Genomic DNA, 27,500 nt, shown 5'->3' on the forward strand with positions numbered 1-27,500 from the left:
TCCTTAAAGAGTTTATTATACGAAAATTTAGCTTTGTACCAGAATTGATATATTTTGGGGCAGTGGAAAAATAGTATCAGCATTTTCAGACCGACATTTTGGACAACGATATTCTATATTAACATAGAACTTTGATAGTTTACAAGGGGTTAAGTATTCATTATGGATTAGTTTACTATGTGACTCTTTTCAACCTACGGAAATTGCTAACTTTTCTAAAGATGTAAAATTATATTTTATATTAGAAATTTCCAGAAGGGGGAAATGGTGAGACCAATCAGCTAGTGTGTTTAAGTGGGTTTGCCCCTGCTTAGCAAGCATAATATTGTATAGAAGAGAGATGGAATATTTACCTGCAGCAAACTTTAATACATTCATTAATTTCAGACCATCAATAGAGAGAATCAAAATTCCAGTTTTGAGAATTAATGAAATGCTGTATTTGAAAATATGCAAATACATTTAATCTGGGGGATTTTCAAAAATGAGAATTACATTATTAAAAGAAATGATTTGAACAGATGAAGAGAGTATTTGATAGATATAGTTAAGCCATTTAAGGGACCAGCGGTCAAAAACCGCATGGTGTATCCCCGGTAAAAACTCTGGGTTCCCCTGAAAAGGTATAAAAAAAAGAAAATCTGTAATTTATGTTTAGAAGAGTACACATTATTTGCCATGCAACGACAACATTTTTAATAGATATTAAGTTAGTTATATTTACCGGAAGGTTTTTTGCAGGGCAATGGAGAATGGCTTTTAAAGAGAATGGAAATATTAACATGCTCTCAATCTCACTAGAGGAGACTGATTCTGTAAGCCAGTCCAAAGCAATCTTGACTAATGTAGTGAAGTTGTATAGTTTAAGGTCTGAAATGGATATACGTGCCTTATGGCCTTTCCAGAGAAATTGGGAGAAAGCAGAACAGAACTTTCGAATCTCTTGATTAAAGGGATAGTAAACCCCAAAATGTTATTTTATGATTCAGATAGAACATACAATTTTAAACAACTTTCCAATTTAATTCTATTATCAAAGTTTCTTGATTCTCTTGTTATCCATTGCTGAAGGGACAGCATTGCACTACGGACAGGAAGTTTAAAATATCTATTTAGCTAATCACAAGAGACAAATTAGCAGCAGCAGCTCCCACTAGTGTATGATTACTGCATATTCATTTTTTAACAAGGGATACTAAGAGAACGACGCACTTTTGAAAATAGAAGTGAATTTTAAAAAGTGTCTTAAAATGACATGCTCTATCTGAATCATGCAAGATTAATTTTGACTTTTCTATCCCTTTAAAGCAGTGCTTTCCAAACTGTGTGCCGGGACACACAGTGTGTCGGCGGCAGTGTGTAGGTGTGTCCCTGCTTCAGCACAATTTTTTTTATTATTTTAAAATTCTTTTTAAAAAAAAAAAATTTTCTTGGTTTCCGACTTTCCGCCTGCCTGCTACGCATATTACGTGGTTGACACGTGATTGATACCTAGTGGGTGACAGATCATCTTAACCTATTGGTGCAGCTGAGTGGGAACTGAAACTATTCCCATTGGTGGCACATTCCCTCCTGACTGCACGTTTGGACTCCTCAATCGGCTCGTAACTGCACATGCAGTCAGTAAGTGGGACAGCAGTGTGTTTGCAGTGCGAGCAGTAGTCAGTCGGACTTGCAGAGCTCTGAGGGAAGCAGCTTAAACGCTGAGCTGAAGTCAAAAGTTAGTGGGGGGGGGGTTGCAGATAGCTCCCAGTAGTTCATTGCTACTCCTGCTCTTGATATATGGATAGGAAGTGGAAGCTTACAAATGCTTGATGATGAAATGCGAGTGTCTTTATCTAATATTCCACCAAATATTCAGAGACTGTGTTCATCCCATCAACCTTATACACCCCATTAAAATAGTAAGTAGCTTTTGGTGTATGCACATACATACTGTTACTTGAAAATACATTTCGTTATTATATCATTTATGTATGTGTCTGTATCTCTTAAAACAAGTTAGTTAACCTCCTGTTTGCTAGTACAACTGAATTACTGCAAAATGATGTAGGTCTAAAAAGTGTCACCAACAAGAAAAGTTTGGAAAGCTCTGTTTTATAGGAAGACTGTTCTTCAAGGTCTTTCCCTTTTTTCGAGATTAGAGTAATATTGGCAGCAGAAAAATAGCTAGAAATAGGATTAGCAGATATATAGTAGCTATTAAAAAGTTTAGCTAAAGTAGCTTTAATATCTTCAGAGAGGATTTTATATAGTTCTTTTGGGAGCCAATCGGGACCGGCTGTCTTATTTAACTTAGCATTTTTAATAGAAGAAGTCACAATCTCATCAGTTGAGATCGGAGCATTAATAGTCTCTAAAGCAGATATATTGGGAAATACTATTTTATTCTTGCATGTCTACTGCTTACTTTATGCAAATGATCTGTTGATCTAGGTGGCTCTCTCCGACAATGTAGATCCCATCTTGTGGAACTACCCAGGATACACCTCCCTGTCTTTTACTGGGGGGTTATGTGTGCAGCGAGGGTGTAGTTGGTCATAGAACCATCTTATCCATATAGTATGTCTATCCATATGCAGTCACTGCAGTGTTATGTGTTCACAAATGACCGCTCATAGCTTTTTGTTTGTATATTATTTTTATTGGTTATTTGTACAGCGCCAACAGATTCCGCAGCGCTAATGTATGCCTGTTGTGTATGTACCTGTGATGCAGGTTCTGTAGAGTGAACTCCCCTTTTTTTAGACTGTGGACTATTTACTTTTTTGATACTTAGAATAAACTTTTTTTATATATATTTTTTGACTTGAGATACATATACATATATATACATATATATATATATATATATATATATTTATATATATATATTTATATATATATATATATATATATATATATATATATATATAAATCATCTGCATATTATTCTCAGGCTAATCTTTTCTTTGGATACACCCTTCTATCTAGCATGCAATGTGTGTTTAATATCCCTTTAACTTAGATTTTGCCTAGCCAATTAGGAAGCAAAACAAATAGATCTTGTATTCAATTTAGGGAGAGTTAACAATACCCTAGGGTGAAGCACTGACTTTATTAAACCGACTATAGAACACTGATAAATAATTTTTCACAATTTTTTTTTATTCAGAAATAATATATTTGTTAAAGTTGCAGTAATATAGAACAAAAAGCTTCAAACTTTTCCTCTGAAAAGAAAAATACCCTCGGATAATTCACATTAAAAATATGAATTATTTAGAACATAAAGTAAAGAACATAAAAAAGGTCTTTTTGCCCAATAAATTAAAATTTATTTTTTTTCTCAAATCAGCTTCCGATTTATTATACGGACAAACAGTTGCTATGCTTTATAGTGCTCATGACTTTAGTAAGAAATTATGGAGATACACATTACAAAATGGCGTAGTGAAAGAAGTGAAATACTCATGTGTACTTACTGGTAATACCATTTGTTTTTTGCAGATCCCAGTACCACAATCTGTTAACAGGCTCACATCCTTCACGGATGGACAGTAAGACGTACTTCCCATCATCAGAAACCTATAAAAATTGATAAAACATGTAAACACTTGCGTGAGAATCATTAAAAAATGGGGGGGGGGGGATTAAGAAAAAACAAAAAGCGGCAATCTACTTAACACGCAATCCACAATGGATCAGTCTAATTAATGAGAATAAAACACTGCAGTATACGTTCACTACTTTTTTGCAATGCTTTGCCTGTAAAATATTGCGTTTGTTCAATTCTATCTAGAAAGATCAGAGCTGAAATCCTGTAAGTGAAAAAATATGCAGCAAATTGTCTGACTCTGCTTCATTCAACATGCTCAACAGGGATTCAAGTGTTTTATTAGACTATCACGTTATTGCTAGTTTTAAATCCATTTTTAAAAGTATTTTGCAACTTGTTATATAGAATATGCGTCTTTATTTATGAAATGAACTTCCATGGTCATTTGAATTTGCCAGTCATGTAAGCCTTGAATTCACATAAATTAATTGCATGTGTTAGAATGATCTTGCAGCAACATCTTCACTTGGAAATATAATTCTAATCATAAATTAAGTGTACAATACATGTTTTAACAGTTAGTTTATTCACAGAGCTAATAACTACCTGACAATAAGCCTTTACCACGTGTATAATAGTGTTCATGCCTTGGGATCCCTAACTAGAATAAAGAATAGCTGACAACAGCCTTAGGTCAATCTCATTCAGGATTTCCCACAGCGCATCTTTTAGGAAACACCAATTAGGTCTGTTCATTATTACAAATGCTTCTCCCAGGGGGATTCTGTATAAGGGCAAATACCAAGAAAAGGAAGCCAACTAGGTGTATAACAATATGTATTACCGATAACTAAATAAAGTAGCCTGCGTTGTATTGGTTTAGAGAAGAAAAAAAAAAAAAACTCATGCTATACTTTGCCTTCCTTTATAAGACAACATGAACATTTTTTCATTTAGCTTAGGGTGGTAACAAGTAATATTGATCCGTTTGTCTCTCGAGGCAGAAGACATACATTTGTGAAACTTTAATTAAAAAGGAAAAGGATAGGAGCAGAGGGGATGGAAAGGAGAGAGAGAGAGAGCAGGGAAGGGTGAGGCAGACCATGGTGTGGTGAAAGAGTGAGGAAGGGAGGGAGGATAAATAAAAAGGGGAACAATGAGGAGGAGACCTTGTCTATATTCTTAAAGGGCAATGTCAGACCAGATATGCTTGGTACAGATAAGATATTTGCCCGCAACACTGTCATAACAGCACCTTTGGTTTCCAAGCATTTTATATACATGCTATCAGACAGACAAGAGCTAATATCTTTGCTAAAACTTTTATTAAAGGGGGAAAATATATTTTTCTTATAGTCAGCTATGCAAACCATTGTATATATGTTTGATAACATGATAAATATGGTAGCCCTGTAGATATCCAACATGTATGAGTAAACATTCACATGAGACAAGGGGCCCAACAATAAAAGTATTGTCAGAGCTACGAGAAATTGACTTTTTGGCCTCGCCAGTCTTGCAATCAGTGGGTTTGACAATATTGTAAAAGAAAGTGGGCTGACCCTTTTTACTCTGACGAGTGATGCGCCTTCAATAGGAAATAGGGATCTGCAAACCACCAACATGGCCAGTGATCTCAGATCTCAATGTTGGGGGCTAATATTCAAAGTAAGTTTACACAACAGACTGCATTCACCCATACAAAACTTGTTTGTATGTAGTAACAGTTCAAATAATGCATATGTAAACTAATTTTTACTGTACATTCATTAGATTTCTCACAATGGAAAATCTCGCCATTAAAAAGCTGGCGAGACTAATATGGCTGAAAAGGTGAGGCTAAGATGGAGCATAGTCCTTTTAAAATTTTAAACTCACACCAATGTATTTCCTTTAAATACAAGTTACACCCATGAATCTTCTACAGGATGCCTATATATTCATTATGCCTGCAATCTACCTTATTAATACAGAACAAAAAAAAAATACATTTACTATTACACTTATTTGACCTGTGGGTATATTGTACATATGTATATAATGTTGTATTTATATGTATTTGATTGCATAATGCTATAATACTAAACACATTTTCCACAGTTCAGTCTTAATATTAAAAGTAGAACACATTCAGAACAGTGAGAACTTACATCAGCAATAAAAACAATATAAAAAAAAAAATCCAAAAAAGCATTTTTTACACAGTGCCGAATTAAAAAAAATGCACTATTGTGAAACTAGAGAGCTGCAGCTACGGTCTTATAAGAAATATTAATATTCCGAACACGAAATCTTTAACGTGAACCAGATCATGGTTATCTGTTTACACAGCTGTGGGTATCGCACTACACAGACGTGTGTATTGCATCATACATTGTCATAGAGGGTGAAAATCATAATCGCAAAGAGATTGCCAAACCAGATATAACTTAAATCAACCACCGCCCTGTGCCAGACTAGCTCTGTGCGGTGTCTCACATGGAAGTTGTTTGTGAAATAACTGTCTATGGTAAGAGACAGGAGTCTCAATAACCCCTGAGTATTATCCAGTATGTAGTGTGTCCTGGCTGTAGTTAGCTCCGTGCTTCTCTCTATGTAGTGACTCACCTGCATTTATGTCCCGTATGTGCTTACAAGTAAGGAGTCTGATGTCTCTGCCAAGTGCCTACTGTCTTCACTATGGTGTGTCTGCTGGTAGTACATCTTACTACGTTCCTGCCTGTGCTAAGTTTTGTGCTCTGACAGTACTTTATCTCTACGATGTTTGCGCCTGTAGTGGACTGTATGGTGTGTCTCCATGTAGTGCAGTAAGTTGTTAGCCTTATAATGTTTTGCCTCCAGAGATCACTACAGTGTGCCTGCCTTTTGTAATCCCTGTATTGTGACTTACTTTAGTGACCACTAAGTTGTATCTACCTGCATTAATCCATGTATTGTGTATTCTGATAGTGAGCTTCGTATAGTAACCCATCTGGTGTGCCTGTATGCAGTTATTTCTGTCATGTGCATTTTTGTATGGCTGTCTTTAGTGATTTCAGTGTATGTTTCTAGTAAACCTTATGCTCCATCATGCTGCAACTAGAGTAATTTCATCTGTTGGTAGCCTTGAGCCTATGTGTAATTTGCTCTACCAATGCTTACCCTACCTAATCGTTTACATACAGGTGCAATACCATTACACATACTTTGTATACACTTGTAGAACAGGGCACGACAAACCCAGGGAGCCACTGGCTCCTAGAATTTTACCCCTAGCTCTTAACTTTTGGGTTATTCTCCATATATCTATATAGAAAAACCACTGTCTGGCTCCTAAATGTTTAACCGATTTGTCTACCCCTACGTTAGAGAAATATAATTGACATACATATAGTGAGCCTTGTCATGCCATTCCCAAGTGTTGTGTTGTACATGTATTTGCTGAATAGGTAGTAAGCTCTTTGGTGTGAGAGGGAGAGAGAGCGAGAGTTGAGTTTTGCAGAACGCTGCTCCTTGTTCTACTGAGCGGGTCTGTTTTTTCTGCACTTTGTGCAGAATTATATAACATTATTTTGTAGGTTCACTGCCCCTTTAAGAACAAAAGAAATGATAATGAGGAATGGATGAGTAAAATGAATACAAATCTGACCTGGAAAGTAGGATGCAATGTAAGCTCCATAATAAATACAGTCTCTCTATATTATCAAATGACAGAAGAAAAGTGATCCCAGCATTTTACTCTGCACTGAATTCTGGATCCATACTTAAAAACAGTGCTTGAGAGGGGGCAAGGGAGAAAACTAAAGTTTACCAGCTGCCAAAATAAATGCTGAACCACACAGTATGTTGCTCACCTTCTCTCCCCTTTGTGCTGTCACTCTGTACCAGCGGAGTTCACTAAAAGGGAAGGATAGCGAAGAGAGAGGAGCCGCAGTAAATATTTACATTGAGCTATAATAGAACATTGACACCTACAGGTAGAAATGAGAAGTGCAGGCACAAATTTAAATTTTAACCAGCACAACTTTCTTTCTGTGGACATGCTTCATTTTCTGTGATGACATAGTAGATTGCAGCGTGTTATGCTTTGGGGGACCAAGCATAATAATAGGGTTGCAAAAGGTGGTATGAATGGACTGGGTCTTGGGGAAAAAGTTTGCATAACCCTGGTCCAAAGGGATCATTTACATTACACCTTCAATGGAACCCACAGAGATGTTAAGTTAAACGCCTCTCTGCGAGACTGCTGTCAAACACTGATGTCAGCCCTTTTTAACATTTCACCAGCAATCTCAATCGCACAATGGTGCCCTTTTTAATATATCACCATTGCTACAATACTTGAGAAGAAAAAGACAGCAAAAATCAATTGTAAAAGAAATGCAATATATTTTTTCCTAAACCATTTCTGCAGTTCAGCAAATAAAACAAATAAATTACAAAAGCATCACAGAAACTTAAAGCAAGATAGATTTTAGATTTCCATAAAGGATGAACATATGATAATTGGGAGTGAACTAATACTGTGTATAGATGAGTTTCATTTTTTAAGCTTTTTTTAGTATTGGACACGGAGGTAATACCCTTTGAGTGACTCGATTGTGGTGCTGAGTAGACTTGATGATGTGACAACTGTATGCAAATTAGCCATGTGCTATTGTTACTTTGTGACATCAATGGATTGCGATGTTTGAATTAATGGAAAAGCTACGATCCCATAAGGTCATGCACAGTAACCAGAAGGGGCGTGGCCTATATGAACACGAGTTGGATGCAGAAACTGGCATCCGCTGCAGATATGTGAATTAGGATACCGGTAAGGGTATTTATATCATGTTTTTAAAACAGACTTTGGATCCTAAGCTGTTAGCTTCCTGCTTATGAACTGAAACCATTTGATAAAGGTGACATGGGACTCTCTTTTATATGATTTTTTTTTCCAATAACGTTTATGTTTAATCTACAAATCCAGTAAGTGCTGTCTGAGGAGGAACACTGTATTACAACTGACACATGAGCATCCTGGTATTGTGACATGTGAATATCCCTCATTTGGGAAAAGAGAGAGAGAAAAAGAGAGAAAAGGAGAAAGAGAGAGAATAGACAAAGCACTCACTGGTCTTATCAAGGGTTACCAAACTTTTATTCCTTAGTGATGTTTCAGGGTGGTCATCAGACCAACAACAGTGCAAAAAACAGACTTTTAAACAATAACAGAATTTATGCTTACCTGATAAATTACTTTCTCCAACGGTGTGTCCGGTCCACGGCGTCATCCTTACTTGTGGGAATATCTCTTCCCCAACAGGAAATGGCAAAGAGTCCCAGCAAAGCTGGCCATATAGTCCCTCCTAGGCTTCGCCCACCCCAGTCATTCGACCGACGGACAGGAGGAAAAATATAGGAGAAACCATATGGTACCGTGGTGACTGTAGTTAGAGAAAATAATTCATCAGACCTGATTAAAAAACCAGGGCGGGCCGTGGACCGGACACACCGTTGGAGAAAGTAATTTATCAGGTAAGCATAAATTCTGTTTGATCCAACATTGGTGTGTCCGGTCCACGGCGTCATCCTTACTTGTGGGAACCAATACCAAAGCTTTAGGACACGGATGAAGGGAGGGAGCAAATCAGGTTACCTAAACGGAAGGCACCACGGCTTGCAAAACCTCTCTCCCAAAAATAGCCTCCGAAGAAGCAAAAGTATCAAATTTGTAAAATTTGGCAAAAGTGTGCAGTGAAGACCAAGTCGCTGCCTTACATATCTGATCAACAGAAGCCTCGTTCTTGAAGGCCCATGTGGAAGCCACAGCCCTAGTAGAGTGAGCTGTGATTCTTTCAGGAGGCTGCCGTCCGGCTGTCTCGTAAGCCAATCGGATGATGCTTTTAAGCCAAAAGGAAAGAGAGGTAGAAGTCGCTTTTTGACCTCTCCTTTTACCAGAATAGACGACAAACAGAGAAGATGTTTGTCTGAAATCTTTTGTAGCCTCTAAATAGAATTTTAGAGCACGGACTACGTCCAAATTGTGTAACAAACGTTCCTTCTTTGAAACTGGATTCAGACACAAAGAAGGTACAACTATCTCCTGGTTAATATTTTTGTTAGAAACAACCTTTGGAAGAAAACCAGGCTTAGTACGCAAAACCACCTTATCTGCATGGAACACCAGATAGGGCGGAGAACACTGCAGAGCAGATAACTCTGAAACTCTTCTAGCAGAAGAAATAGCAACCAAAAACAAAACTTTCCAAGATAATAACTTAATATCTATGGAACGTAGAGGTTCAAACGGAACCCCTTGAAGAACTGAAAAAACTAGATTTAGACTCCAGGGAGGAGTCAAAGGTCTGTAAACAGACCTAACCAGAGCCTGAACAAATGCTTGAACATCTGGCACAGCTGCCAGTCGTTTGTGTAGTAAGACAGATAAAGCAGAAATCTGTCCCTTTAGAGAACTCGCAGATAATCCTTTCTCCAAACCTTCTTGCAGAAAGGAAAGAATCTTAGGAATTTTTATCTTATTCCATGGGAATCCCTTGGATTCACACCAACAGATATATCTTTTCCATATTTTATGGTAAATCTTTCTAGTTACCGGTTTTCTGGCCTGAACCAGAGTATCTATCACAGAATCTGAAAACCCACGCTTTGATAGAATCAAGCGTTCAATCTCCAAGCCGTCAGCTGGAGGGAGACCAGATTTGAATGTTCGAATGGACCCTGAACAAGAAGGTCCTGTCTCAAAGGTAGCTTCCATGGTGGAACCGATGACATATTCACCAGGTCTGCATACCAAGTCCTGCGTGGCCATGCAGGAGCTATCAAGATCACTGAGGCCCTCTCCTGTTTGATCCTGGCTACCAGCCTGGGAATGAGAGGAAACGGTGGAAACACATAAGCTAGGTTGAAGGTCCAAGGTGCTACTAGTGCATCTACTAGAGTCGCCTTGGGATCCCTGGATCTGGACTCGTAGCAAGGAACCTTGAAGTTCTGACGAGACGCCATCAGATCCATGTCTGGAATGCCCCATAATTGAGTCAACTGGGCAAAGAACTCCGGGTGGAGTTCCCACTCCCCCGGATGGAATGTCTGACGACTCAGATAATCCGCTTCCCAGTTTTCCACCCTGGGATGTGGATCGCAGATAGATGGCAGGAGTGATCCTCCGCCCAATGTATTATTTTGGTCACTTCTTTCATCGCCAGGGAACTCCTTGTTCCCCCCTGATGATTGATATACGCAACGGTCGTCATGTTGTCTGATTGGAATCTTATGAATCTGGCCTTTGCAAGCTGAGGCCAAGCCCTGAGAGCATTGAATATCGCTCTTAGTTCCAGAATGTTTATCGGGAGAAGAGACTCTTCCCGAGACCATAGTCCCTGAGCTTTCAGGGATTCCCAGACCGCGCCCCAGCCCACTAGACTGGCGTCGGTCGTGACAATGACCCACTCTGGTCTGCGGAAGCTCATTCCCTGGGATAGATGGTCCAGGGTCAGCCACCAACGGAGTGAATCTCTGGTCTTCTGATCTACTTGAATTACTGGAGACAAGTCTGTATAGTCCCCATTCCACTGTTTGAGCATGCACAGTTGTAATGGTCTTAGATGAATTCGTGCAAAAGGAACTATGTCCATTGCTGCAACCATCAACCCTACTACTTCCATGCACTGAGCTATGGAAGGACGTGGAACAGAATGAAGAACTTGACAAGTGCTTAGAAGTTTTGACTTTCTGACATCTGTCAGAAAAATCCTCATTTCTAAGGAATCTATTATTGTTCCCAAGAAGGGAACTCTTGTAGACGGAGACAGAGAACTTTTTTCTATGTTCACCTTCCATCCGTGAGATCTGAGAAAGGCCAGAACGATGTCTGTATGAGCCTTTGCTTTTGAAAGAGACGACGCTTGTATTATAATGTCGTCCAAGTATGGTACTACTGCAATGCCCCTCGGTCTTAGAACCGCTAGAAGGGACCCGAGTACCTTTGTGAAAATCCTTGGAGCAGTGGCTAATCCGAATGGAAGGGCCACAAACTGGTAATGTTTGTCCAGAAAGGCGAACCTTAGGAACTGATGATGTTCTTTGTGGATAGGAATATGTAGGTACGCATCCTTTAGATCCACGGTAGTCATAAATTGACCTTCCTGGATAGTGGGTAGAATCGTTTGAATGGTTTCCATCTTTAACAATGGTACCCTGAGAAATTTGTTTAGGATCTTCAAATCCAAAATTGGTCTGAAGGTTCCCTCTTTTTTGGGAACTACGAACAGATTTGAATAAAATCCCATTCCTTGTTCGGTTATTGGAACTGGGTGTATCACTCCCATCTTTAACAGGTCTTCTACACAATGTAAGAACGCCTGTCTCTTTATTTGGTTTGAGGATAAGTGAGACATGTGGAACCTTCCCCTTGGGGGTAGTTCCCTGAATTCCAGAAGATAACCCTGAGAAACTATTTCTAGCGTCCAGGGATCCTGAACATCTCTTGCCCAAGCCTGAGCAAAGAGAGAGAGTCTGCCCCCTACTAGATCCGGTCCCGGATCGGGGGCTACTCCTTCATGCTGTTTTGTTAGCAGCAGGCTTCTTGGCCTGCTTACCCTTGTTCCAGCCTTGCATAGGTTTCCAGGCTGGTTTGGGCTGTGAGGCATTACCCTCTTGCTTAGAGGATGCAGAATTAGAGGCCGGTCCGTTCCTGAAATTGCGAAAGGAACGAAAATTAGACTTATTCTTGGCCTTGAAAGGCCTATCTTGTGGAAGGGCGTGGCCCTTTCCCCCAGTGATGTCTGAGATAATCTCTTTCAATTCTGGCCCAAAGAGAGTTTTACCTTTGAAAGGGATGTTAAGCAATTTTGTCTTGGATGATACATCCGCTGACCAAGACTTCAGCCAAAGCGCTCTGCGCGCCACAATTGCAAACCCTGAATTTTTCGCCGCTAATCTAGCTAATTGCAAAGTGGCATCTAAAATAAAAGAGTTAGCCAACTGAAGTGCGTGAACTCTGTCCATAACCTCCTCATATGGAGTCTCTCTACTGATCGACTTTTCTAGTTCCTCGAACCAGAACCACGCTGCTGTAGTGACAGGAACAATGCACGAAATGGGTTGTAGAAGGTAACCTTGCTGTACAAAAATCTTTTTAAGCAAACCTTCCAATTTTTTATCCATCGGATCTTTGAAAGCACAACTATCCTCAATAGGAATAGTAGTGCGCTTGTTTAGAGTAGAAACTGCCCCCTCGACCTTAGGGACTGTCTGCCATAAGTCCTTTCTGGGGTCGACCATAGGAAATAATTTCTTAAATATAGGGGGGGGAACAAAAGGTATGCCGGGCTTCTCCCACTCCTTATTCACTAAGTCCGCCACCCGCTTGGGTATAGGAAAAGCGTCGGGGTGCACCGGAACCTCTAGAAACTTGTCCATCTTGCATAATTTCTCTGGAATGACCAAGTTGTCACAATCATCCAGAGTAGATAACACCTCCTTAAGCAGTGCGCGGAGATGCTCTAATTTAAATTTAAATGTCACAACATCAGGTTCAGCTTGTTGAGAAATTTTTCCTGAATCTGAAATTTCCCCATCTGACAAAACCTCCCTCATGGCCACTTCAGATTGGTGTGAGGGTATGACAGAACAATTATCATCAGCGCCCTCCTGCTCTTCAGTGTTTAAAACAGAGCAATCGCGCTTTCTCTGATATGCAGGCATTTTGGATAAAATATTTGCTATGGAGTTATCCATTACAGCCGTCAATTGTTGCATGGTAATAAGCATTGGCGCGCTAGAAGTACTAGGGGCCTCCTGCGTGGGCAAAACTGGTGTAGACACAGTAGGAGATGATGTAGTATCATGTCTACTCCCCTCATCTGAGGAATCATCTTGGGCAATTTCATTATCTGTGGCAGTACTGTCCTTACTTTGTTTGGACGCTATGACACAATTCTCACACAATTTTGAATGGGGAGACACATTGGCTTTCATACATATAGAACATAGCTTATCCGAAGGCACAGACATGTTAAACAGGCTTAAACTTGTCAATAAAGCACAAAAACCGTTTTAAATCAAAACCGTTACTGTCGCTTTAAATTTTAAACAGAGCACACTTTATTACTGAATGTGAAAAAGTATGAAGGAATTGTTCAAAATTTACCAAAATTTCACCACAGTGTCTTAAAGCATTAAAAGTATTGCACGCCAATTTTCAGAGCTTTAACCCTTAAAATAACGGAACCGGAGCCGTTTACAAATTTAACCCCTATAACAGTCCCAGCTACAGCCTTTGCTGTGACCTAACCAAGCCCAGAGGGGAATGCGATACCAAATGACGCCTTCTAGAAACTTTTCCAACTACTTTCAGGTCCTCACACATGCATCTGCATGTCTTGCTCTCAAAAACAACTGCGCAGTAATGGCGCGAAAATGAGGCTCAGCCTACAACTGGGAAGGCCCTCCCTGACTGGAAAAGGTGTCTAACATAGTGCCTGACGTTAAAAAACGTTCCCCAAATTTATAAGTGTGAATTATCAGCATAAACATGTATAAAATGTCCAAATAAAGCAATCGATTTAGCCCATAAAAGTGTCTACCAGTTTTATAGCCCATATTAAGCCCTTTATTCTGTTTGAGACTAAGAAAATGGCTTACCGGTCCCCATGAGGGGAAATGACAGCCTTCCAGCATTACACAGTCTTGTTAGAAATATGGCTAGTCATACCTTAAGCAGAAAAGTCTGCTAACTGTTTCCCCCAACTGAAGTTACTTCATCTCAACAGTCCTATGTGGAAACAGCAATCGATTTTAGTTACTGTCTGCTAAAATCATCTTCCTCACACAAACAGAAATCTTCATCCTTTTCTGTTTCAGAGTAAATAGTACATACCAGCACTATTTTAAAATAACAAACTCTTGATAGTAGAACAAAAAAACTACATTTAAACACCACATACTCTTAACCATCTCCGTGGAGATGTTGCCTGTGCAACGGCAAAGAGAATGACTGGGGGGGGCGGAGCCTAGGAGGGACTATATGGCCAGCTTTGCTGGGACTCTTTGCCATTTCCTGTTGGGGAAGAGATATTCCCACAAGTAAGGATGACGCCGTGGACCGGACACACCAATGTTGGAGAAATTTGATCCATCTAACAAATAAAAACGCCAAAGGGTTGTCATGGTAATATGACAATACAAAAACAAAATTTATGCTTACCTGATAAATGTATTTATTTCCGGATATGGAGAGTCCACAACGTCATCAATTACTAGTGGGAATATCACTCCTGGACAGCAGGAGACAAAGAGCACCACAGCAAAGCTGTAGTGTCAATCCCCCACCCACAATCCCCAGTCATTCGACCGAAAGGAAAAAGGAATAAAACAGAGGTGTAGAGGTGCCTGAGGTTTATTAAAAAAATAGTCTCAAATTTAAGGGTGGCGTCTTGGACTCTGCATATCCGGAAATAAATTTATCAGGTAAGCATAAATTTTGTTTTCTTTCCTAAGATAAGGAGAGTCCACGACGTCATCAATTACTAGTGGTAACCAATACCCAAGCTAGAGGGCACAGATGACTATGGAAGGAGAACAAGACACGCAGACCTAAACAGAAGGCACCACAGCTTGAAGAACCTTTCTCCGAAAAGAAGCCTCAGACGAGGCAAAAGTATCAAATTTGGAAAAAGTATGCAGAGAGGACCAAGTTGCAGCCTTGCAAATCTGTTCCACAGAAGCTTAATTTTTAAAAGCCCAAGAAAAGGAGACAGCCCTTGTGGAATAAGCAGTAATTCTCTGAGGAGGCTGCTGGCCAGCCAGCAATCTCATAAACCAAACAAATCATACTTCTCAACCAGAGGGAAAGAGAAGTAGTAGTAGCTTTCTGACCTTTACGCTTTCCAGAGAAACAAACAGGGCAGAGGACTGGCGAAAATCCTTAGCTGTCTGTTGGTAGAACTTTAGAGCACGCACAACATCCAAGAGAGGCTAAGAGGGATGCCATACAGGTGACACAAAAGGACCTAATGATGACAAGAGTCAAGGACAGTACCAAAAGGATGATTTTTACCACCAGCTATTCCCCACAACTGAGAAGGATGGGTGAAGTATTAAATAAAGAGTGGCACGTCATCCAAAGTGATCCTTTGCTACCATACCAAGACTATGCGCCACCAAGGGTTGGTTTCAAATGAGGTAAGAGCTTACGTGACCTGCTGGTATTAACTGATCGGCAACACTGTTACAAAAAACAGACATGGCTAAAATCCACCAAGAAGGGTATCTTACAGATGTCCCAGTTGTGTCACCTGTCACTCTATAATTCAAGGTAGTAGCTTCAGACATCCCAACACCAACACAAGATAGCCAATCAAGCATTACTTAACATGCACTACTCTATATGTAATCTATATGTTGAGTTGCATTTGCGGGTTGTTTTATGTGGGCAAGACCTCGTATAATATAAAGAATAGCAAATCGCCGAAGTACTATCCGTGAAGCTATAGAAAAAGGAGAAAAAACATAATTTATGTAACAACTTACCTGATAAATTCATTTCTTTCATATTAGCAAGAGTCCATGAGCTAGTGACGTATGGGATATACATTCCTACCAGGAGGGGCAAAGTTTCCCAAACCTTAAAATGCCTATAAATACACCCCTCACCACACCCACAATTCAGTTTAACGAATAGCCAAGAAGTGGGGTGATAAAAAAAGGAGCGAAAGCATCAAAAAATAAGGAATTGGAATAATTGTGCTTTATACAAAAAAATCATAACCACCATAAAAAGGGTGGGTCTCATGGACTCTTGCTAATATGAAAGAAATGAATTTATCAGGTAAGTTCTTACATAAATTATGTTTTCTTTCATGTAATTAGCAAGAGTCCATGAGCTAGTGACGTATGGGATAGCAGATACCCAAGATGTGGAACTTCCACGCAAGAGTCACTAAAGAGGGAGGGATAAAATAAAGACAGCCAATTCCGCTGAAAAAATAATCCACAACCCAAATCAAAAGTTTTAATCTTTATAATGAAAAAAACTGAAATTATAAGCAGACGAATCAAACAGAAACAGCTGCCTGAAGTACTTTTCTACCAAAAACTGCTTCAGAAGAAGAAAACACATCAAAATGGTAGAATTTAGTAAAAGTATGCAAAGAAGACCAAGTCGCTGCTTTGCAAATCTGATCAACAGAAGCTTTATTCCTAAAAGCCCAGGAAGTAGAAACTGACCTAGTAGAATGAGCCGTAATTCTTTGAGGCGGGGACTTACCCGACTCCACATAAGCATGATGAATCAAAGACTTTAACCAAGACCAAAAGAAATGTCAGAAGCCTTCTGACCTTTCCTGGGACCAGAAAAAACAACAAATAGACTAGAAGTCTTTCTAAAATCTTTAGTAGCTTCAACATAATATTTCAAAGCTCTAACTACATCCAAAGAATGTAACAATCTTTCCTTAGAATTCTTAGGATTAGGACATAATGAAGAAACAACAATTTCTCTACTAATGTTGTTAGAATTCACAACCTTAGGTAAAAATTGAAATGAAGTCCGCAACACCGCCTTATCCTGATGAAAAATCAGAAAAGGACATTCACAAGAAAGAGCAGATAGCTCAGAAACTCTTCTAGCAGAAGAGATAGGCAAAAGGAACAGTACTTTCCAAGAAAGTAATTTAATGTCCAGAGAATGCATAGGCTCAAACGGAGAAGCCTGTAAAGCTGTCAAAACCAAATTAAGACTCCAAGGAGGAGAGATTGGCTTAACAGGTTTGATACGGACCAAAGCCTGTACAAAACAATGAATAGCAGGAAGATTAGCAATCTTTCTGTGAAAAAGAACAGAAAGAGCAGATATTTGTCCTTTCAAAGAACTTGCAGACAAACCTTTATCCAAACCATCCTGAAGAAATTGTAAAATTCTAGGAATTCTGAAAGAATGCCAGGAGAATTTATGAGAAGAACACCAAGAGATGTAAGTCTTCCAAACTCGATAATAAATCTTTCTAGAGACAGATTTTCGAGCCTGTAACATAGTATTAATCACTGAGTCAGAGAAACCTCTATGACTAAGAATTAAGCGTTCAATCTCCATACCTTCAAATTTAATGATTTGAGATCCTGATGGAAAAAAGGGCCTTGAGATAGAAGGTCTGGCCTTAACGGAAGTGTCCAAGGTTGGCAACTGGCCATCCGAACGAGATCCGCAAACCAAAACCTGTGAGGCCATGCTGGAGCCACCAGCAGTACAAATGAGCGCTCCATTAGAATTTTGGAGATTACTTTCGGAAGAAGAACTAGAGGCGGAAAGATATAAGCAGGATGATAATTCCAGGGAATTGACAACGCATCCACTGCTTCCGCCTGAGGATCCCGGGATCTGGACAGATACCTGGGAAGTTTCTTGTTCAGATGAGAGGCCATCAGATCTATTTCTGGAAGTCCCCAGATTTGAACAATCTGAAGAAAAACCTCTGGATGAAGAGACCATTCGCCCGGATGTAACGTCTGGCAACTGAGATAATCCGCTTCCCAATTGTCCAAACCTGGGATGTGAACCGCAGAAATTAGACAGGAGCTGGATTCCGCCCATACAAGTATCCGAGATACTTCTTTCATAGCTTGAGGACTGTGAGTCCCCCCCTTGATGATTGACAGATGCCACGGTCGTGACATTGTCTGTTTGAAAACAAATAAACAATTCTCTCTTCAGAAGAGGCCAGAACTGAAGAGCTCTGAAAATCGCACGGAGTTCCAAAATGTTGATTGGTAATCTCGCCTCCTGAGATTTCCAAACCCCTTGCGCTGTCAGAGATCCCCAAACAGCTCCCCAACCTGATAGACTCGCATCTGTTGAGATCACAGTCCAGGTTGGACGAACGAAAGAGGCCCCTTGAATTAAACAATGGTGATCCATCCACCAAGTTAGAGATGATCGAACATTGGGATTTAAGGATATTATTTGTGATATCCTTGTATAATCCCTGCACCACTGGTTCAGCATACAAAGCTGGAGTGGTCTCGTGTGAAAACGAGCAAAAGGGATCGCGTCCGATGCAGCAGTCATGAGACCTAAAATCTCCATGCATAATGCTACCGAAGGGAACAATTGAGACTGAAGGTTTCGACAGGCTGAAACCAATTTCAGACGTCTCTTTTCTGTCAGAGACAAAGTCATGGACACTGAATCTATTTGGAAACCTAAAAAGGTTACCCTTGTCTGAGGAATCAAGGAACTCTTTGGCAAATTGATCCTCCAACCATGTCTTTGAAGAAACAACACAAGTTGATTCGTATGAGATTCTGCAGAATGTGAAGACTGAGCAAGTACCAAGATATCGTCCAAATAAGGAAATACCGCAATACCCTGTTCTCTGATTACAGAGAGAAGGGCACCGAGAACCTTCGAAAAGATCCTTGGCGCTGTTGCTAGACCAAATGGAAGAGCAATAAACTGGTAATGCTTGTCTAGAAAAGAGAATCTCAGAAACTGATAGTGATCTGGATGAATTGGAATATGCAGGTATGCATCCTGTAAATCTATTGTAGACATATAATGCCCTTGCTGAAAAAAAGGCAGAATAGTTCTTATAGTTACCATTTTGAATGTTGGTATCCTTACATAACGATTCAATATTTTTAGATCCAGAACAGGTCTGAAAGAATTCTTTCTTTGGTACGATGAATAGATTTGAATAAAACCCCAGACCCTGTTCCAGAACTGGAACTGGTATAATTACCCCAGCTAACTCTAGGTCTGAAACACATTTCAGAAACGCCTGAGCCTTCACTGGATTGACTGGAATGCGTGAGAGAAAGAATCTTCTCACAGGCGGTCTTACTTTGAAACCTATTCTGTACCCTTGCGAAACAAGGTTCTGAATCCAAAGATTGTGAACCGAATTGATCCAAACATCTTTGAAAAATCGTAACCTGCCCCCTACCAGCTGCGCTGGAATGAGGGCCGCACCTTCATGCAGATTTAGGGGCTGGTTTTGACTTTCTGGAAGGCTTGGATTTACTCCAGACTGGATTAGGTTTCCAAACGGAAACTGTTCCTTTAGGGGAAAGATCGGGCTTCTGCTCCTTCTGACGAAAGGAACGAAAACGATTAGCAGCCCTGTAATTACCTTTAGATTTTTTTCCCTGAGGCAAAAAGGCACCCTTCCCTCCAGTAACAGTTGATATTATAGAATCCAACTGAGAACCAAACAACTTATTACCTTGGAAAGAGAGAGAAAGCAAAGTTGATTTAGAAGTCATATCTACATTCCAGGATTTAAGCCATAAAGCTCGTCTAGCTAAAATAGCTAAAGACATATACCGGACATCAACTCTAATGATATCAAAAATGGCATCACAGACAAAGTTATTAGCTTGTTGAAGAAGTTTAACAATGCTATAGGTATTATGATCTGTCACTTGTTGCGCTAAAGCCTCCAACCAGAAAGTTGAAGCTGCAGCAACATCAGCCAAAGAGATAGCAGGTCTAAGTAGATTACCTGAACATAAATAAGCTTTTCTCAAAAAAGATTCAATTTTCCTATCTAAAGGATCTTTAAACGAAGTGCTATCTGCCGTAGGAATAGCAGTACGTTTGGCTAGAGTAGAGATAGCCCCATCGACTTTAGGGATTTTATCCCAAAATTCCAGTCTATCAGATGGCACAGGGTACAATTTCTTAAACCTTGGAGAAGGAGTAAATGAAGTACCCAGACTATCCCATTCCCTAGCAATCACATCTGAGATAGCATCACGAACTGGAAAAACTTCCGGAATTAACACATGAGGTTTATAAACCGAATTTAAACGTTTAGCAGTTTTAGTATCAAGAGGACTGGACTCCTCCATATCTAAAGCAATCAAAACTTCTTTAAGCAATGAACGAATAAACTCCATCTTAAATAAATATGAAGACTTATCAGTATCAATATCTGTGGTAGAATCTTCTGAACCGGAAAAAACCTCATCAGAAACAGATAAGTCAGAATGATGGCGGTCACCTAAAAATTCATCTGAAATGTGAGAAGTTTTGAAAGACCTTTTACGTTTACTGGAAGGAGGAATAACAGACAGAGCCTTCCTAATATAATTAGAAACAAATTCTTTTACATTAACAGGAACATCCTGAACAATAGATGTTGAAGGAACAACAACAGGTAAAGGATTATTACTAATGGAAACAGAATCTGCATTGGAAAGTTTATCATGACAGCTTTCACAAACTACAGCTGGAGGAACAGTTACCACAAGTTTACAACATATGCACTTAACTTTGGTAGAACCAGCATCATGCAGCGTCTGTCCATTAGTGGATTTTGATCCAGGGTCAGGATGAGACATCTTGCAATATGTAATAGAAAAAAACAACATATAAAGCAAAATTATCAAATTCCTTAAATGACAGTTTCAGGAATGGGAAAGAATGCAAAATAATAAGCTTCTAGAAACCAGAAGCCATGAAAAGAAAATGTTTAAATAAAGTGAGTAAAAAAGACGCCTACATTTTTTTGGCGCAAAAAAATGTCTGAATACGCATGCGTAACAGAATACAACTTCCGGCATAAATTACGTTGCCGGAAATGACAAATTTTTTTGCGCCAAAAAAAGTTTGCGCCAAAAATGACGTAATAAAAAGAAACATTTTCTGCCCCCGCGAGCCTAACAGCATGCAGGAAAAAAATGGCCAAATGAAATTTTTCAAGGTAAGAAAAAATAATTAAATGCATTATCCCAATAATGAAACTGACAGTCTGTATTGAAAAGGAATACTGATTAGCCTGAATCAAGGGCAAATATAAGTTTATAGACATATATTTAGAACTTTATATATAAAGTGCCCAACCATAGCGCAGAGTGTCACAAAAAATAAGACTTACTTACCCCAGGACACTCCTCTACATGTAGTAGATAGCCAAACCAGTACTGAAACGAGAATCAGTAGAGGTAATGGTATATAAGAGTATATCGTCGATCTGAAAAGGGAGGTAGGAGAAGAAATCTCTACGACCGATTACAGAGAACCTATGAAATAGATCCCCTAGAGGTAGACCATTGTATTCAAATAGGCAATACTCTCTTCACATCCCTCTGACATTCACTGCACTCTGAGAGGAAAACCGGGCTTCAACCTGTTGCGAAGCGCATATCAACGAAGAATCTTAAGCACAAACTTACTTCACCACCTCCACGGGAGGCAAAGTTTGTAAAACTGAATTGTGGGTGTGGTGAGGGGTGTATTTATAGGCATTTTAAGGTTTGGGAAACTTTGCCCCTCCTGGTAGGAATGTATATCCCATACGTCACTAGCTCATGGACTCTTGCTAATTACATGAAAGAAACAATTTATGCTTACCTGATAAATGTATTTCTCTTGTGGTGTATCCAGTCCACGGATCATCAATTACTTGTGGGATATTCTCATTCCCAACAGGAAGTTGCAAGAGGACACCCACAGCAGAGCTGTTATATAGCTCCTCCCCTAACTGCCATATCCAGTCATTCGACCGAAAACAAGCCGAGAAAGGAGAAACCATAGGGTGCAGTGGTGACTGTAGTTTAAATTTAAAAATTACCTGCCTTAAAATGACAGGGCGGGCCGTGGACTGGATACACCACAAGAGAAATAAATTTATCAGGTAAGCATAAATTGTGTTTTCTCTTGTAAGGTGTATCCAGTCCACGGATCATCCATTACTTGTCGGATACCAATACCAAAGCTAAAGTACACGGATGAAGGGAGGGACAAGGCAGGTACTCAAACAGAAGGTACCACTGCCTGTAAAACCTCTCCCCCAAAAATAGCCTCCGAAGAAGCAAAAGTATCAAATTTGTAGAATTTTGAAAAAGTATGAAGCGAAGACCAAGTCGCCGCCTTGCAAATCTGTTCAACAGAAGCCTCATTTTTAAAGGCCCAAGTGGAAGCCACAGCTCTAGTAGAATGAGCTGTAATCCTTTCAGGAGGCTGCTGTCCAGCAGTCTCATAGGCTAAGCGGATTATGCTTCTTAGCCAAAAAGAAAGAGGTTGTGCAAGAGAATGACTGGGTATGGCAGTTAGGGGAGGAGCTATATAACAGCTCTGCTGTGGGTGTCCTCTTGCAACTTCCTGTTGGGAATGAGAATATCCCACAAGTAATGGATGATCCGTGGACTGGATACACCTTACAAGAGAAAAGTGACCAACCAGTGGCGAGACACTTGGCTCACAAAGTACATACAGTTAAGGACCTTAGGTTTCAGCTGATTGACCATGTTCCGCCACTACCTAGAGGTGGGGATAGGAACAAACGACTATTACAAATTAAGGCATGCTGGATCCATAAAATGGACAGGGTCCATCCAAGAGGGTTCAACGCAAGTATTGATTGGCATTGCTTTTTGTAACATATCAACCACTGCTTGGTATATGTAATAGTGTGTCCATCCTTATCTGTAAATGTCCATATACAGTATTAATAGCAATATGAGTCTAACATACACTTTTGGTACCTTTACAACCCTCACAGGTATGATTCTTGATGATACATAACCCTAAGATTAATTATAATTTTTGATCTATAACACTTGAGGTAACCTCTTGGATTTGCCATCTATGGTCTTTACTAGCCCTGAATCCTGCTACACTGTCATCTGTGACCTTTTGACCCCTACTGATGTGACCTATAACATGTGGGATTACTTATATGCTCTGCTACCTATAGTATATTATAGTCCACAATTTTGCTCTATGGTTAACTGTGACCTTTAGCTCCCATCTAAGAACATTTATTCTCATGCAAATATGTTTTTATTGTAATTTGTATCGGTATTGGCTTAACCTCTATATGAACGCTATGCCGGTATGGGATATATACTAAGTACCACTGTACACACATGACAATACAATTGTGAGTGGTGATAGTATAATAAGCACTTCCACATATTTTGGATGCTGGCAACAGACTTTTTCGGCTCATGCTGACCAGAATATTCCCACATCCCTTATGTCTATACACTGTGGGTTCTGACTGTGCAATGATAGAGAGTATGCTGCACCAATGAATAGTGTACTGACATGAGTTACATAACTGTTATTTGACTTCAACGCATTATTTGCAAATTGCATATTGTCTAGATAACGCTACATAATTCTGTAATGCTACTTTTCACATATGTATTTTGTCCTGCAATCAGGATCTGTGTTGATACCTGCTCTAGTGCGGAGATGCGCTACATAGTTCTAATAACACTTGTATATAGTAAATCTTTCCGTTCCCCATATTACACAATATAGTCATTAGTGCGATCACATTTTCAATATTATTCATATAGTATACGCACATATGATGCATTCGTACGACTTGTCTATGTATAGCGTGAACATCTAGTTACGACTGATTTGACACATTAACATTACACGCTACTGTTGGGTGTATCAATGACGTCATATGTACATGCACGCCCCTAACGCTCATACTGTTTATTTCGGCTGTCGTTTCATTGATAGCAACTTGATTTTAACTATCCATGTTCCATTGTCGGCACATAAATGTCATGGTAAGACTGTCCGTTTATATAGGTTCATTCTGCATGAAATGACCATACATTCGCTCATCAATTTGTATGTATATGTATTCCATTATGTCCCATCATGAATTTTTACACACTCTTAACTGTCTTCACACACTCGGTTCTATATGTTGTATCTTGGATGAGTCTGATTATTACACCGATGTTACTAATGAAATTACACTTTGATTTTTGGCCATTTATGTCTTTTTTATATGTGGATGTTTTGTTTTGTATTGTGTCTCATATCACCACGACAACCCTTTGGCTTTTTTTCGGGGAAGAGGGATCAAACATTGTTTAAAAGTCTGTTTGTTTTTTGCACTGTTGTTGGTCTGATGAAGGGGTGAACACCCTGAAACGTCACTACGGAATAAAAGTTTGGTAACACTTGATAAGACCAGTGAGTGCTTTGTCTATAAACTCTGATTCTCTCTTAGCACCCTGGCATGTGTTTATACTGATAGTGGGAGTGCACCTATCTCTACAAAAAACACATGCACACACATATACATTATATATATATATATATATATTTATTTTCAGTGCATAAAGGTCAACATTTACTGAGAGTAAAATAAAGATATATGCTACGTGTTTACTTCCATTATCAAATTGTGCAGTCTTTTATATATGAACACTTTCTGAGGCACCACCTACTACTGAGCATATGCAAGCATTCAGTGTATATGTATGTGAATCTGTAGCTGATGGCTGTCGCATGATCCAGGGGGCTGGCAGGCAAGTACATTTTTAAAATTTGTCAGAAAAAAGATAAATATACTGCTCATTTAAAATTAAAGTAAGTGCTATTGCATTGCCTTTGTATTACTCACTTGTTGATTATGCTATGCTAATGTATTTAAAGGGATAGAAAACAGTCTGTTTCATTGTTGTAAAAAAAAACACTAAACAGTGGGTTATACTAAAAGGGATATGAAACCAAACATTTTTTCTTTCAAGATTCAGATACCACATACAATTTTAGACAGCTTTCCAATTTATTTATATTATCAATTTTGCATAATTTTCTTTGTATCCTTTATTGAAGGATCAGCAATGCATTACTGGGAACTAGCTAAACATATTTGTAAGCCAATAACAAGCATCTATGAGCAGCCACCAATCAGCATCTAATTCCAAACTCCTGAGCCTACCTAGATATTCTTTTCAACACAGGATACGAAGTGAACTAAACAAATTAGATAACAGAGGTAAAATGGAAAGTTGATTAAAATTGTATGAACCATGTGCCTTTAAAATAAATCATTGCAATATGTATTATTCAGTTTACCTTTTATTCCTTTTTTATTTTTACTTAGTTTGTGCAGGGTCCATTATTTCCTGTCAAAGCTTTACAAAAGGACTAATGTCTCTACAGGAAGGCATATGTAGCTTGAGGTCAAATCTTCTAGAGTAGCATGAGCTGACTTACTGTTCAGTGAATGCAAGAGAATCAGGAATACAGTTTCTTGATTATGCTCAGAAGAGGCAGAATGCAACTTGAAAGATTTGTTTTTTCTTTCATGATTGAGAGTCCAATTTTAAACAACTTTCCAAAATACTTTAATTTGCTTTGTTCTCTTAATTTTCATTTGTTGAAAAGCATATATAAATAGGTTTGGTAGCTGCTGATTGATGGCCACACAAAAATGCATCTTGTGATTGTATAACCCATGTGCATTGCTATTTCCTCAACAAAGGATACCTAAAGAATTAAGCAAATTAAATAATAGAAATTAGAAAGTTGTTTAAAATTGTATTCTCTATCTGAATAATGAAAGAAAAAAATTGGGTTTCATGTCCCTTTAAGTTCACAGCAGCTCCCTCATCTCCCTAGGGCAGTGGCTACACTGAGAATTTACTATTTTTCTAACACAATCTGTTTCCTTTTAATGTTTACTCTAACATTTTCCTTTTTCTTTTCAAACCAAACAAGCAGAGTTGCATATCCATTTAAAAGAGACATTGAACTAAAACATATACACCACATAAAAAAAAAAAAAAGCTTTATTAAATTTAAAAAAAAAAAAAAAAAAGATTATGCGGAATAATAGGATTTAAATTGGTGGACTAAGACATGTATGGAAAAAATAAAAAGGGTTTTCATTTCAGCACAAGAAAATACGTGTTTTTTTTAAATATTTTTTTTTAATATGCCATGAATTACTAATTAATTTTTAAATCAGTATTTAAATTAAAATGAAATCCCTTCACCTATGCTAAACTAACCAACATGCTGAGAAGTAATTAAGGCTTCTGTGCACCACATAATTAAGGTCAAGTTTTAGGTAAGAAAGAACTGTATAACAACGTGACACTGACATGTTAGTTAAAATGCAAATGGAACTTACGTTGTATATATTTTGGCTTCTATAGTAGCATAACAGGGTCAATTAAAACTAGGAATAGGATCGCATACGATTAGACAAGTGTTTATCAGAATTCTAGGTTGCCGTGGTAGCACAATATCGGAACATCAGGTGAAGTTAACTGGCAGACCAAAGTTCCAACCCAACATGCATTTTTTTTTTATGGTTTTCTAAATCGTTATATTAATATATATATCCCAGTGGAAGCGTATATAAATAAACTAAGTGGAATTCTATTCCTTCAAAGTCTTCTGCAACGAGCTTCTTCTCTGGTGAATCCCATTATACTAAAGATGTGTGAATATATATGTAAAAAAGAAAAATGCTCTACAGATCTTGAATTAGTTTTTCAAAAGATATTTTAACGTTCAGAGAAATTAATTGGGTAGTTCCTGTGATCTTGTATGTTAATCTGTGACCTTGCCATTTCACTATCCACAAGAGGGAAATAAACATTGCATTAAAAAATGTAATGAAAAAATGAGGGCAATGTATACACTAAAGCTTCAGAAAAAAAAAAGGAGGGGGAATTCAGATAAAAAAAAAATAATTAACATTTTCTATACCAGTGCAGAGGCAGACTGACAGGCTCATCAAGCCGACGGCATCAATTACACAGGGCGGGGCAGCAGCTGCACAGGGCCGGATTGGGCCGCCACATATCAGTATAGAAAGTTGTTAGTGAGTGAATGCACTCTGGACTTTTTAACATCTGAGACACTTAAAGGATTACTGTTTTTGCAGTTTTTCAATAAACAATAGTCACATATTTTGGTTAATGTTTATCTATTAACATCTACCAACCTATATATTTTTTAAAAACGAAGCTTTAAAACCTTATGTTTTTAATATACATTACCTGGCCATGACGTCACCTTTTCCAGCCCACCGTTTTCTGCATTGTCTGTATATGAACACTTTGACCAATTGCAGATCGATGTTATGCATATAATTAGCCACCTAACCCTTCCTAATAATCCTGCGCATCAATTCTGGTAAATCGCGCATGCGCATTGCTAATCCTAGATGCCAAAGTTACCCACACCATAGTTCATTTGACGCTT

General features: G+C 38.8%; 1 protein-coding gene across 1 annotated transcript in view; it reads right to left on the reverse strand.

Moving 5' to 3' along the window:
* Positions 1-27,500, reverse strand: part of PREP (prolyl endopeptidase) — a 551,073-nt gene that overhangs the window by 485,001 nt on the left and 38,572 nt on the right. Inside the window, exon 7 of the mRNA XM_053710588.1 lies at positions 3,465-3,567. Coding sequence (XP_053566563.1) covers positions 3,465-3,567 — 103 coding nt within the window. The remainder of the gene's footprint in view (positions 1-3,464; positions 3,568-27,500) is intronic.

Source organism: Bombina bombina, chromosome 4, assembly GCF_027579735.1.
Source record: "Bombina bombina isolate aBomBom1 chromosome 4, aBomBom1.pri, whole genome shotgun sequence".
NCBI classification, from domain to species: Eukaryota; Metazoa; Chordata; class Amphibia; order Anura; family Bombinatoridae; genus Bombina; species Bombina bombina.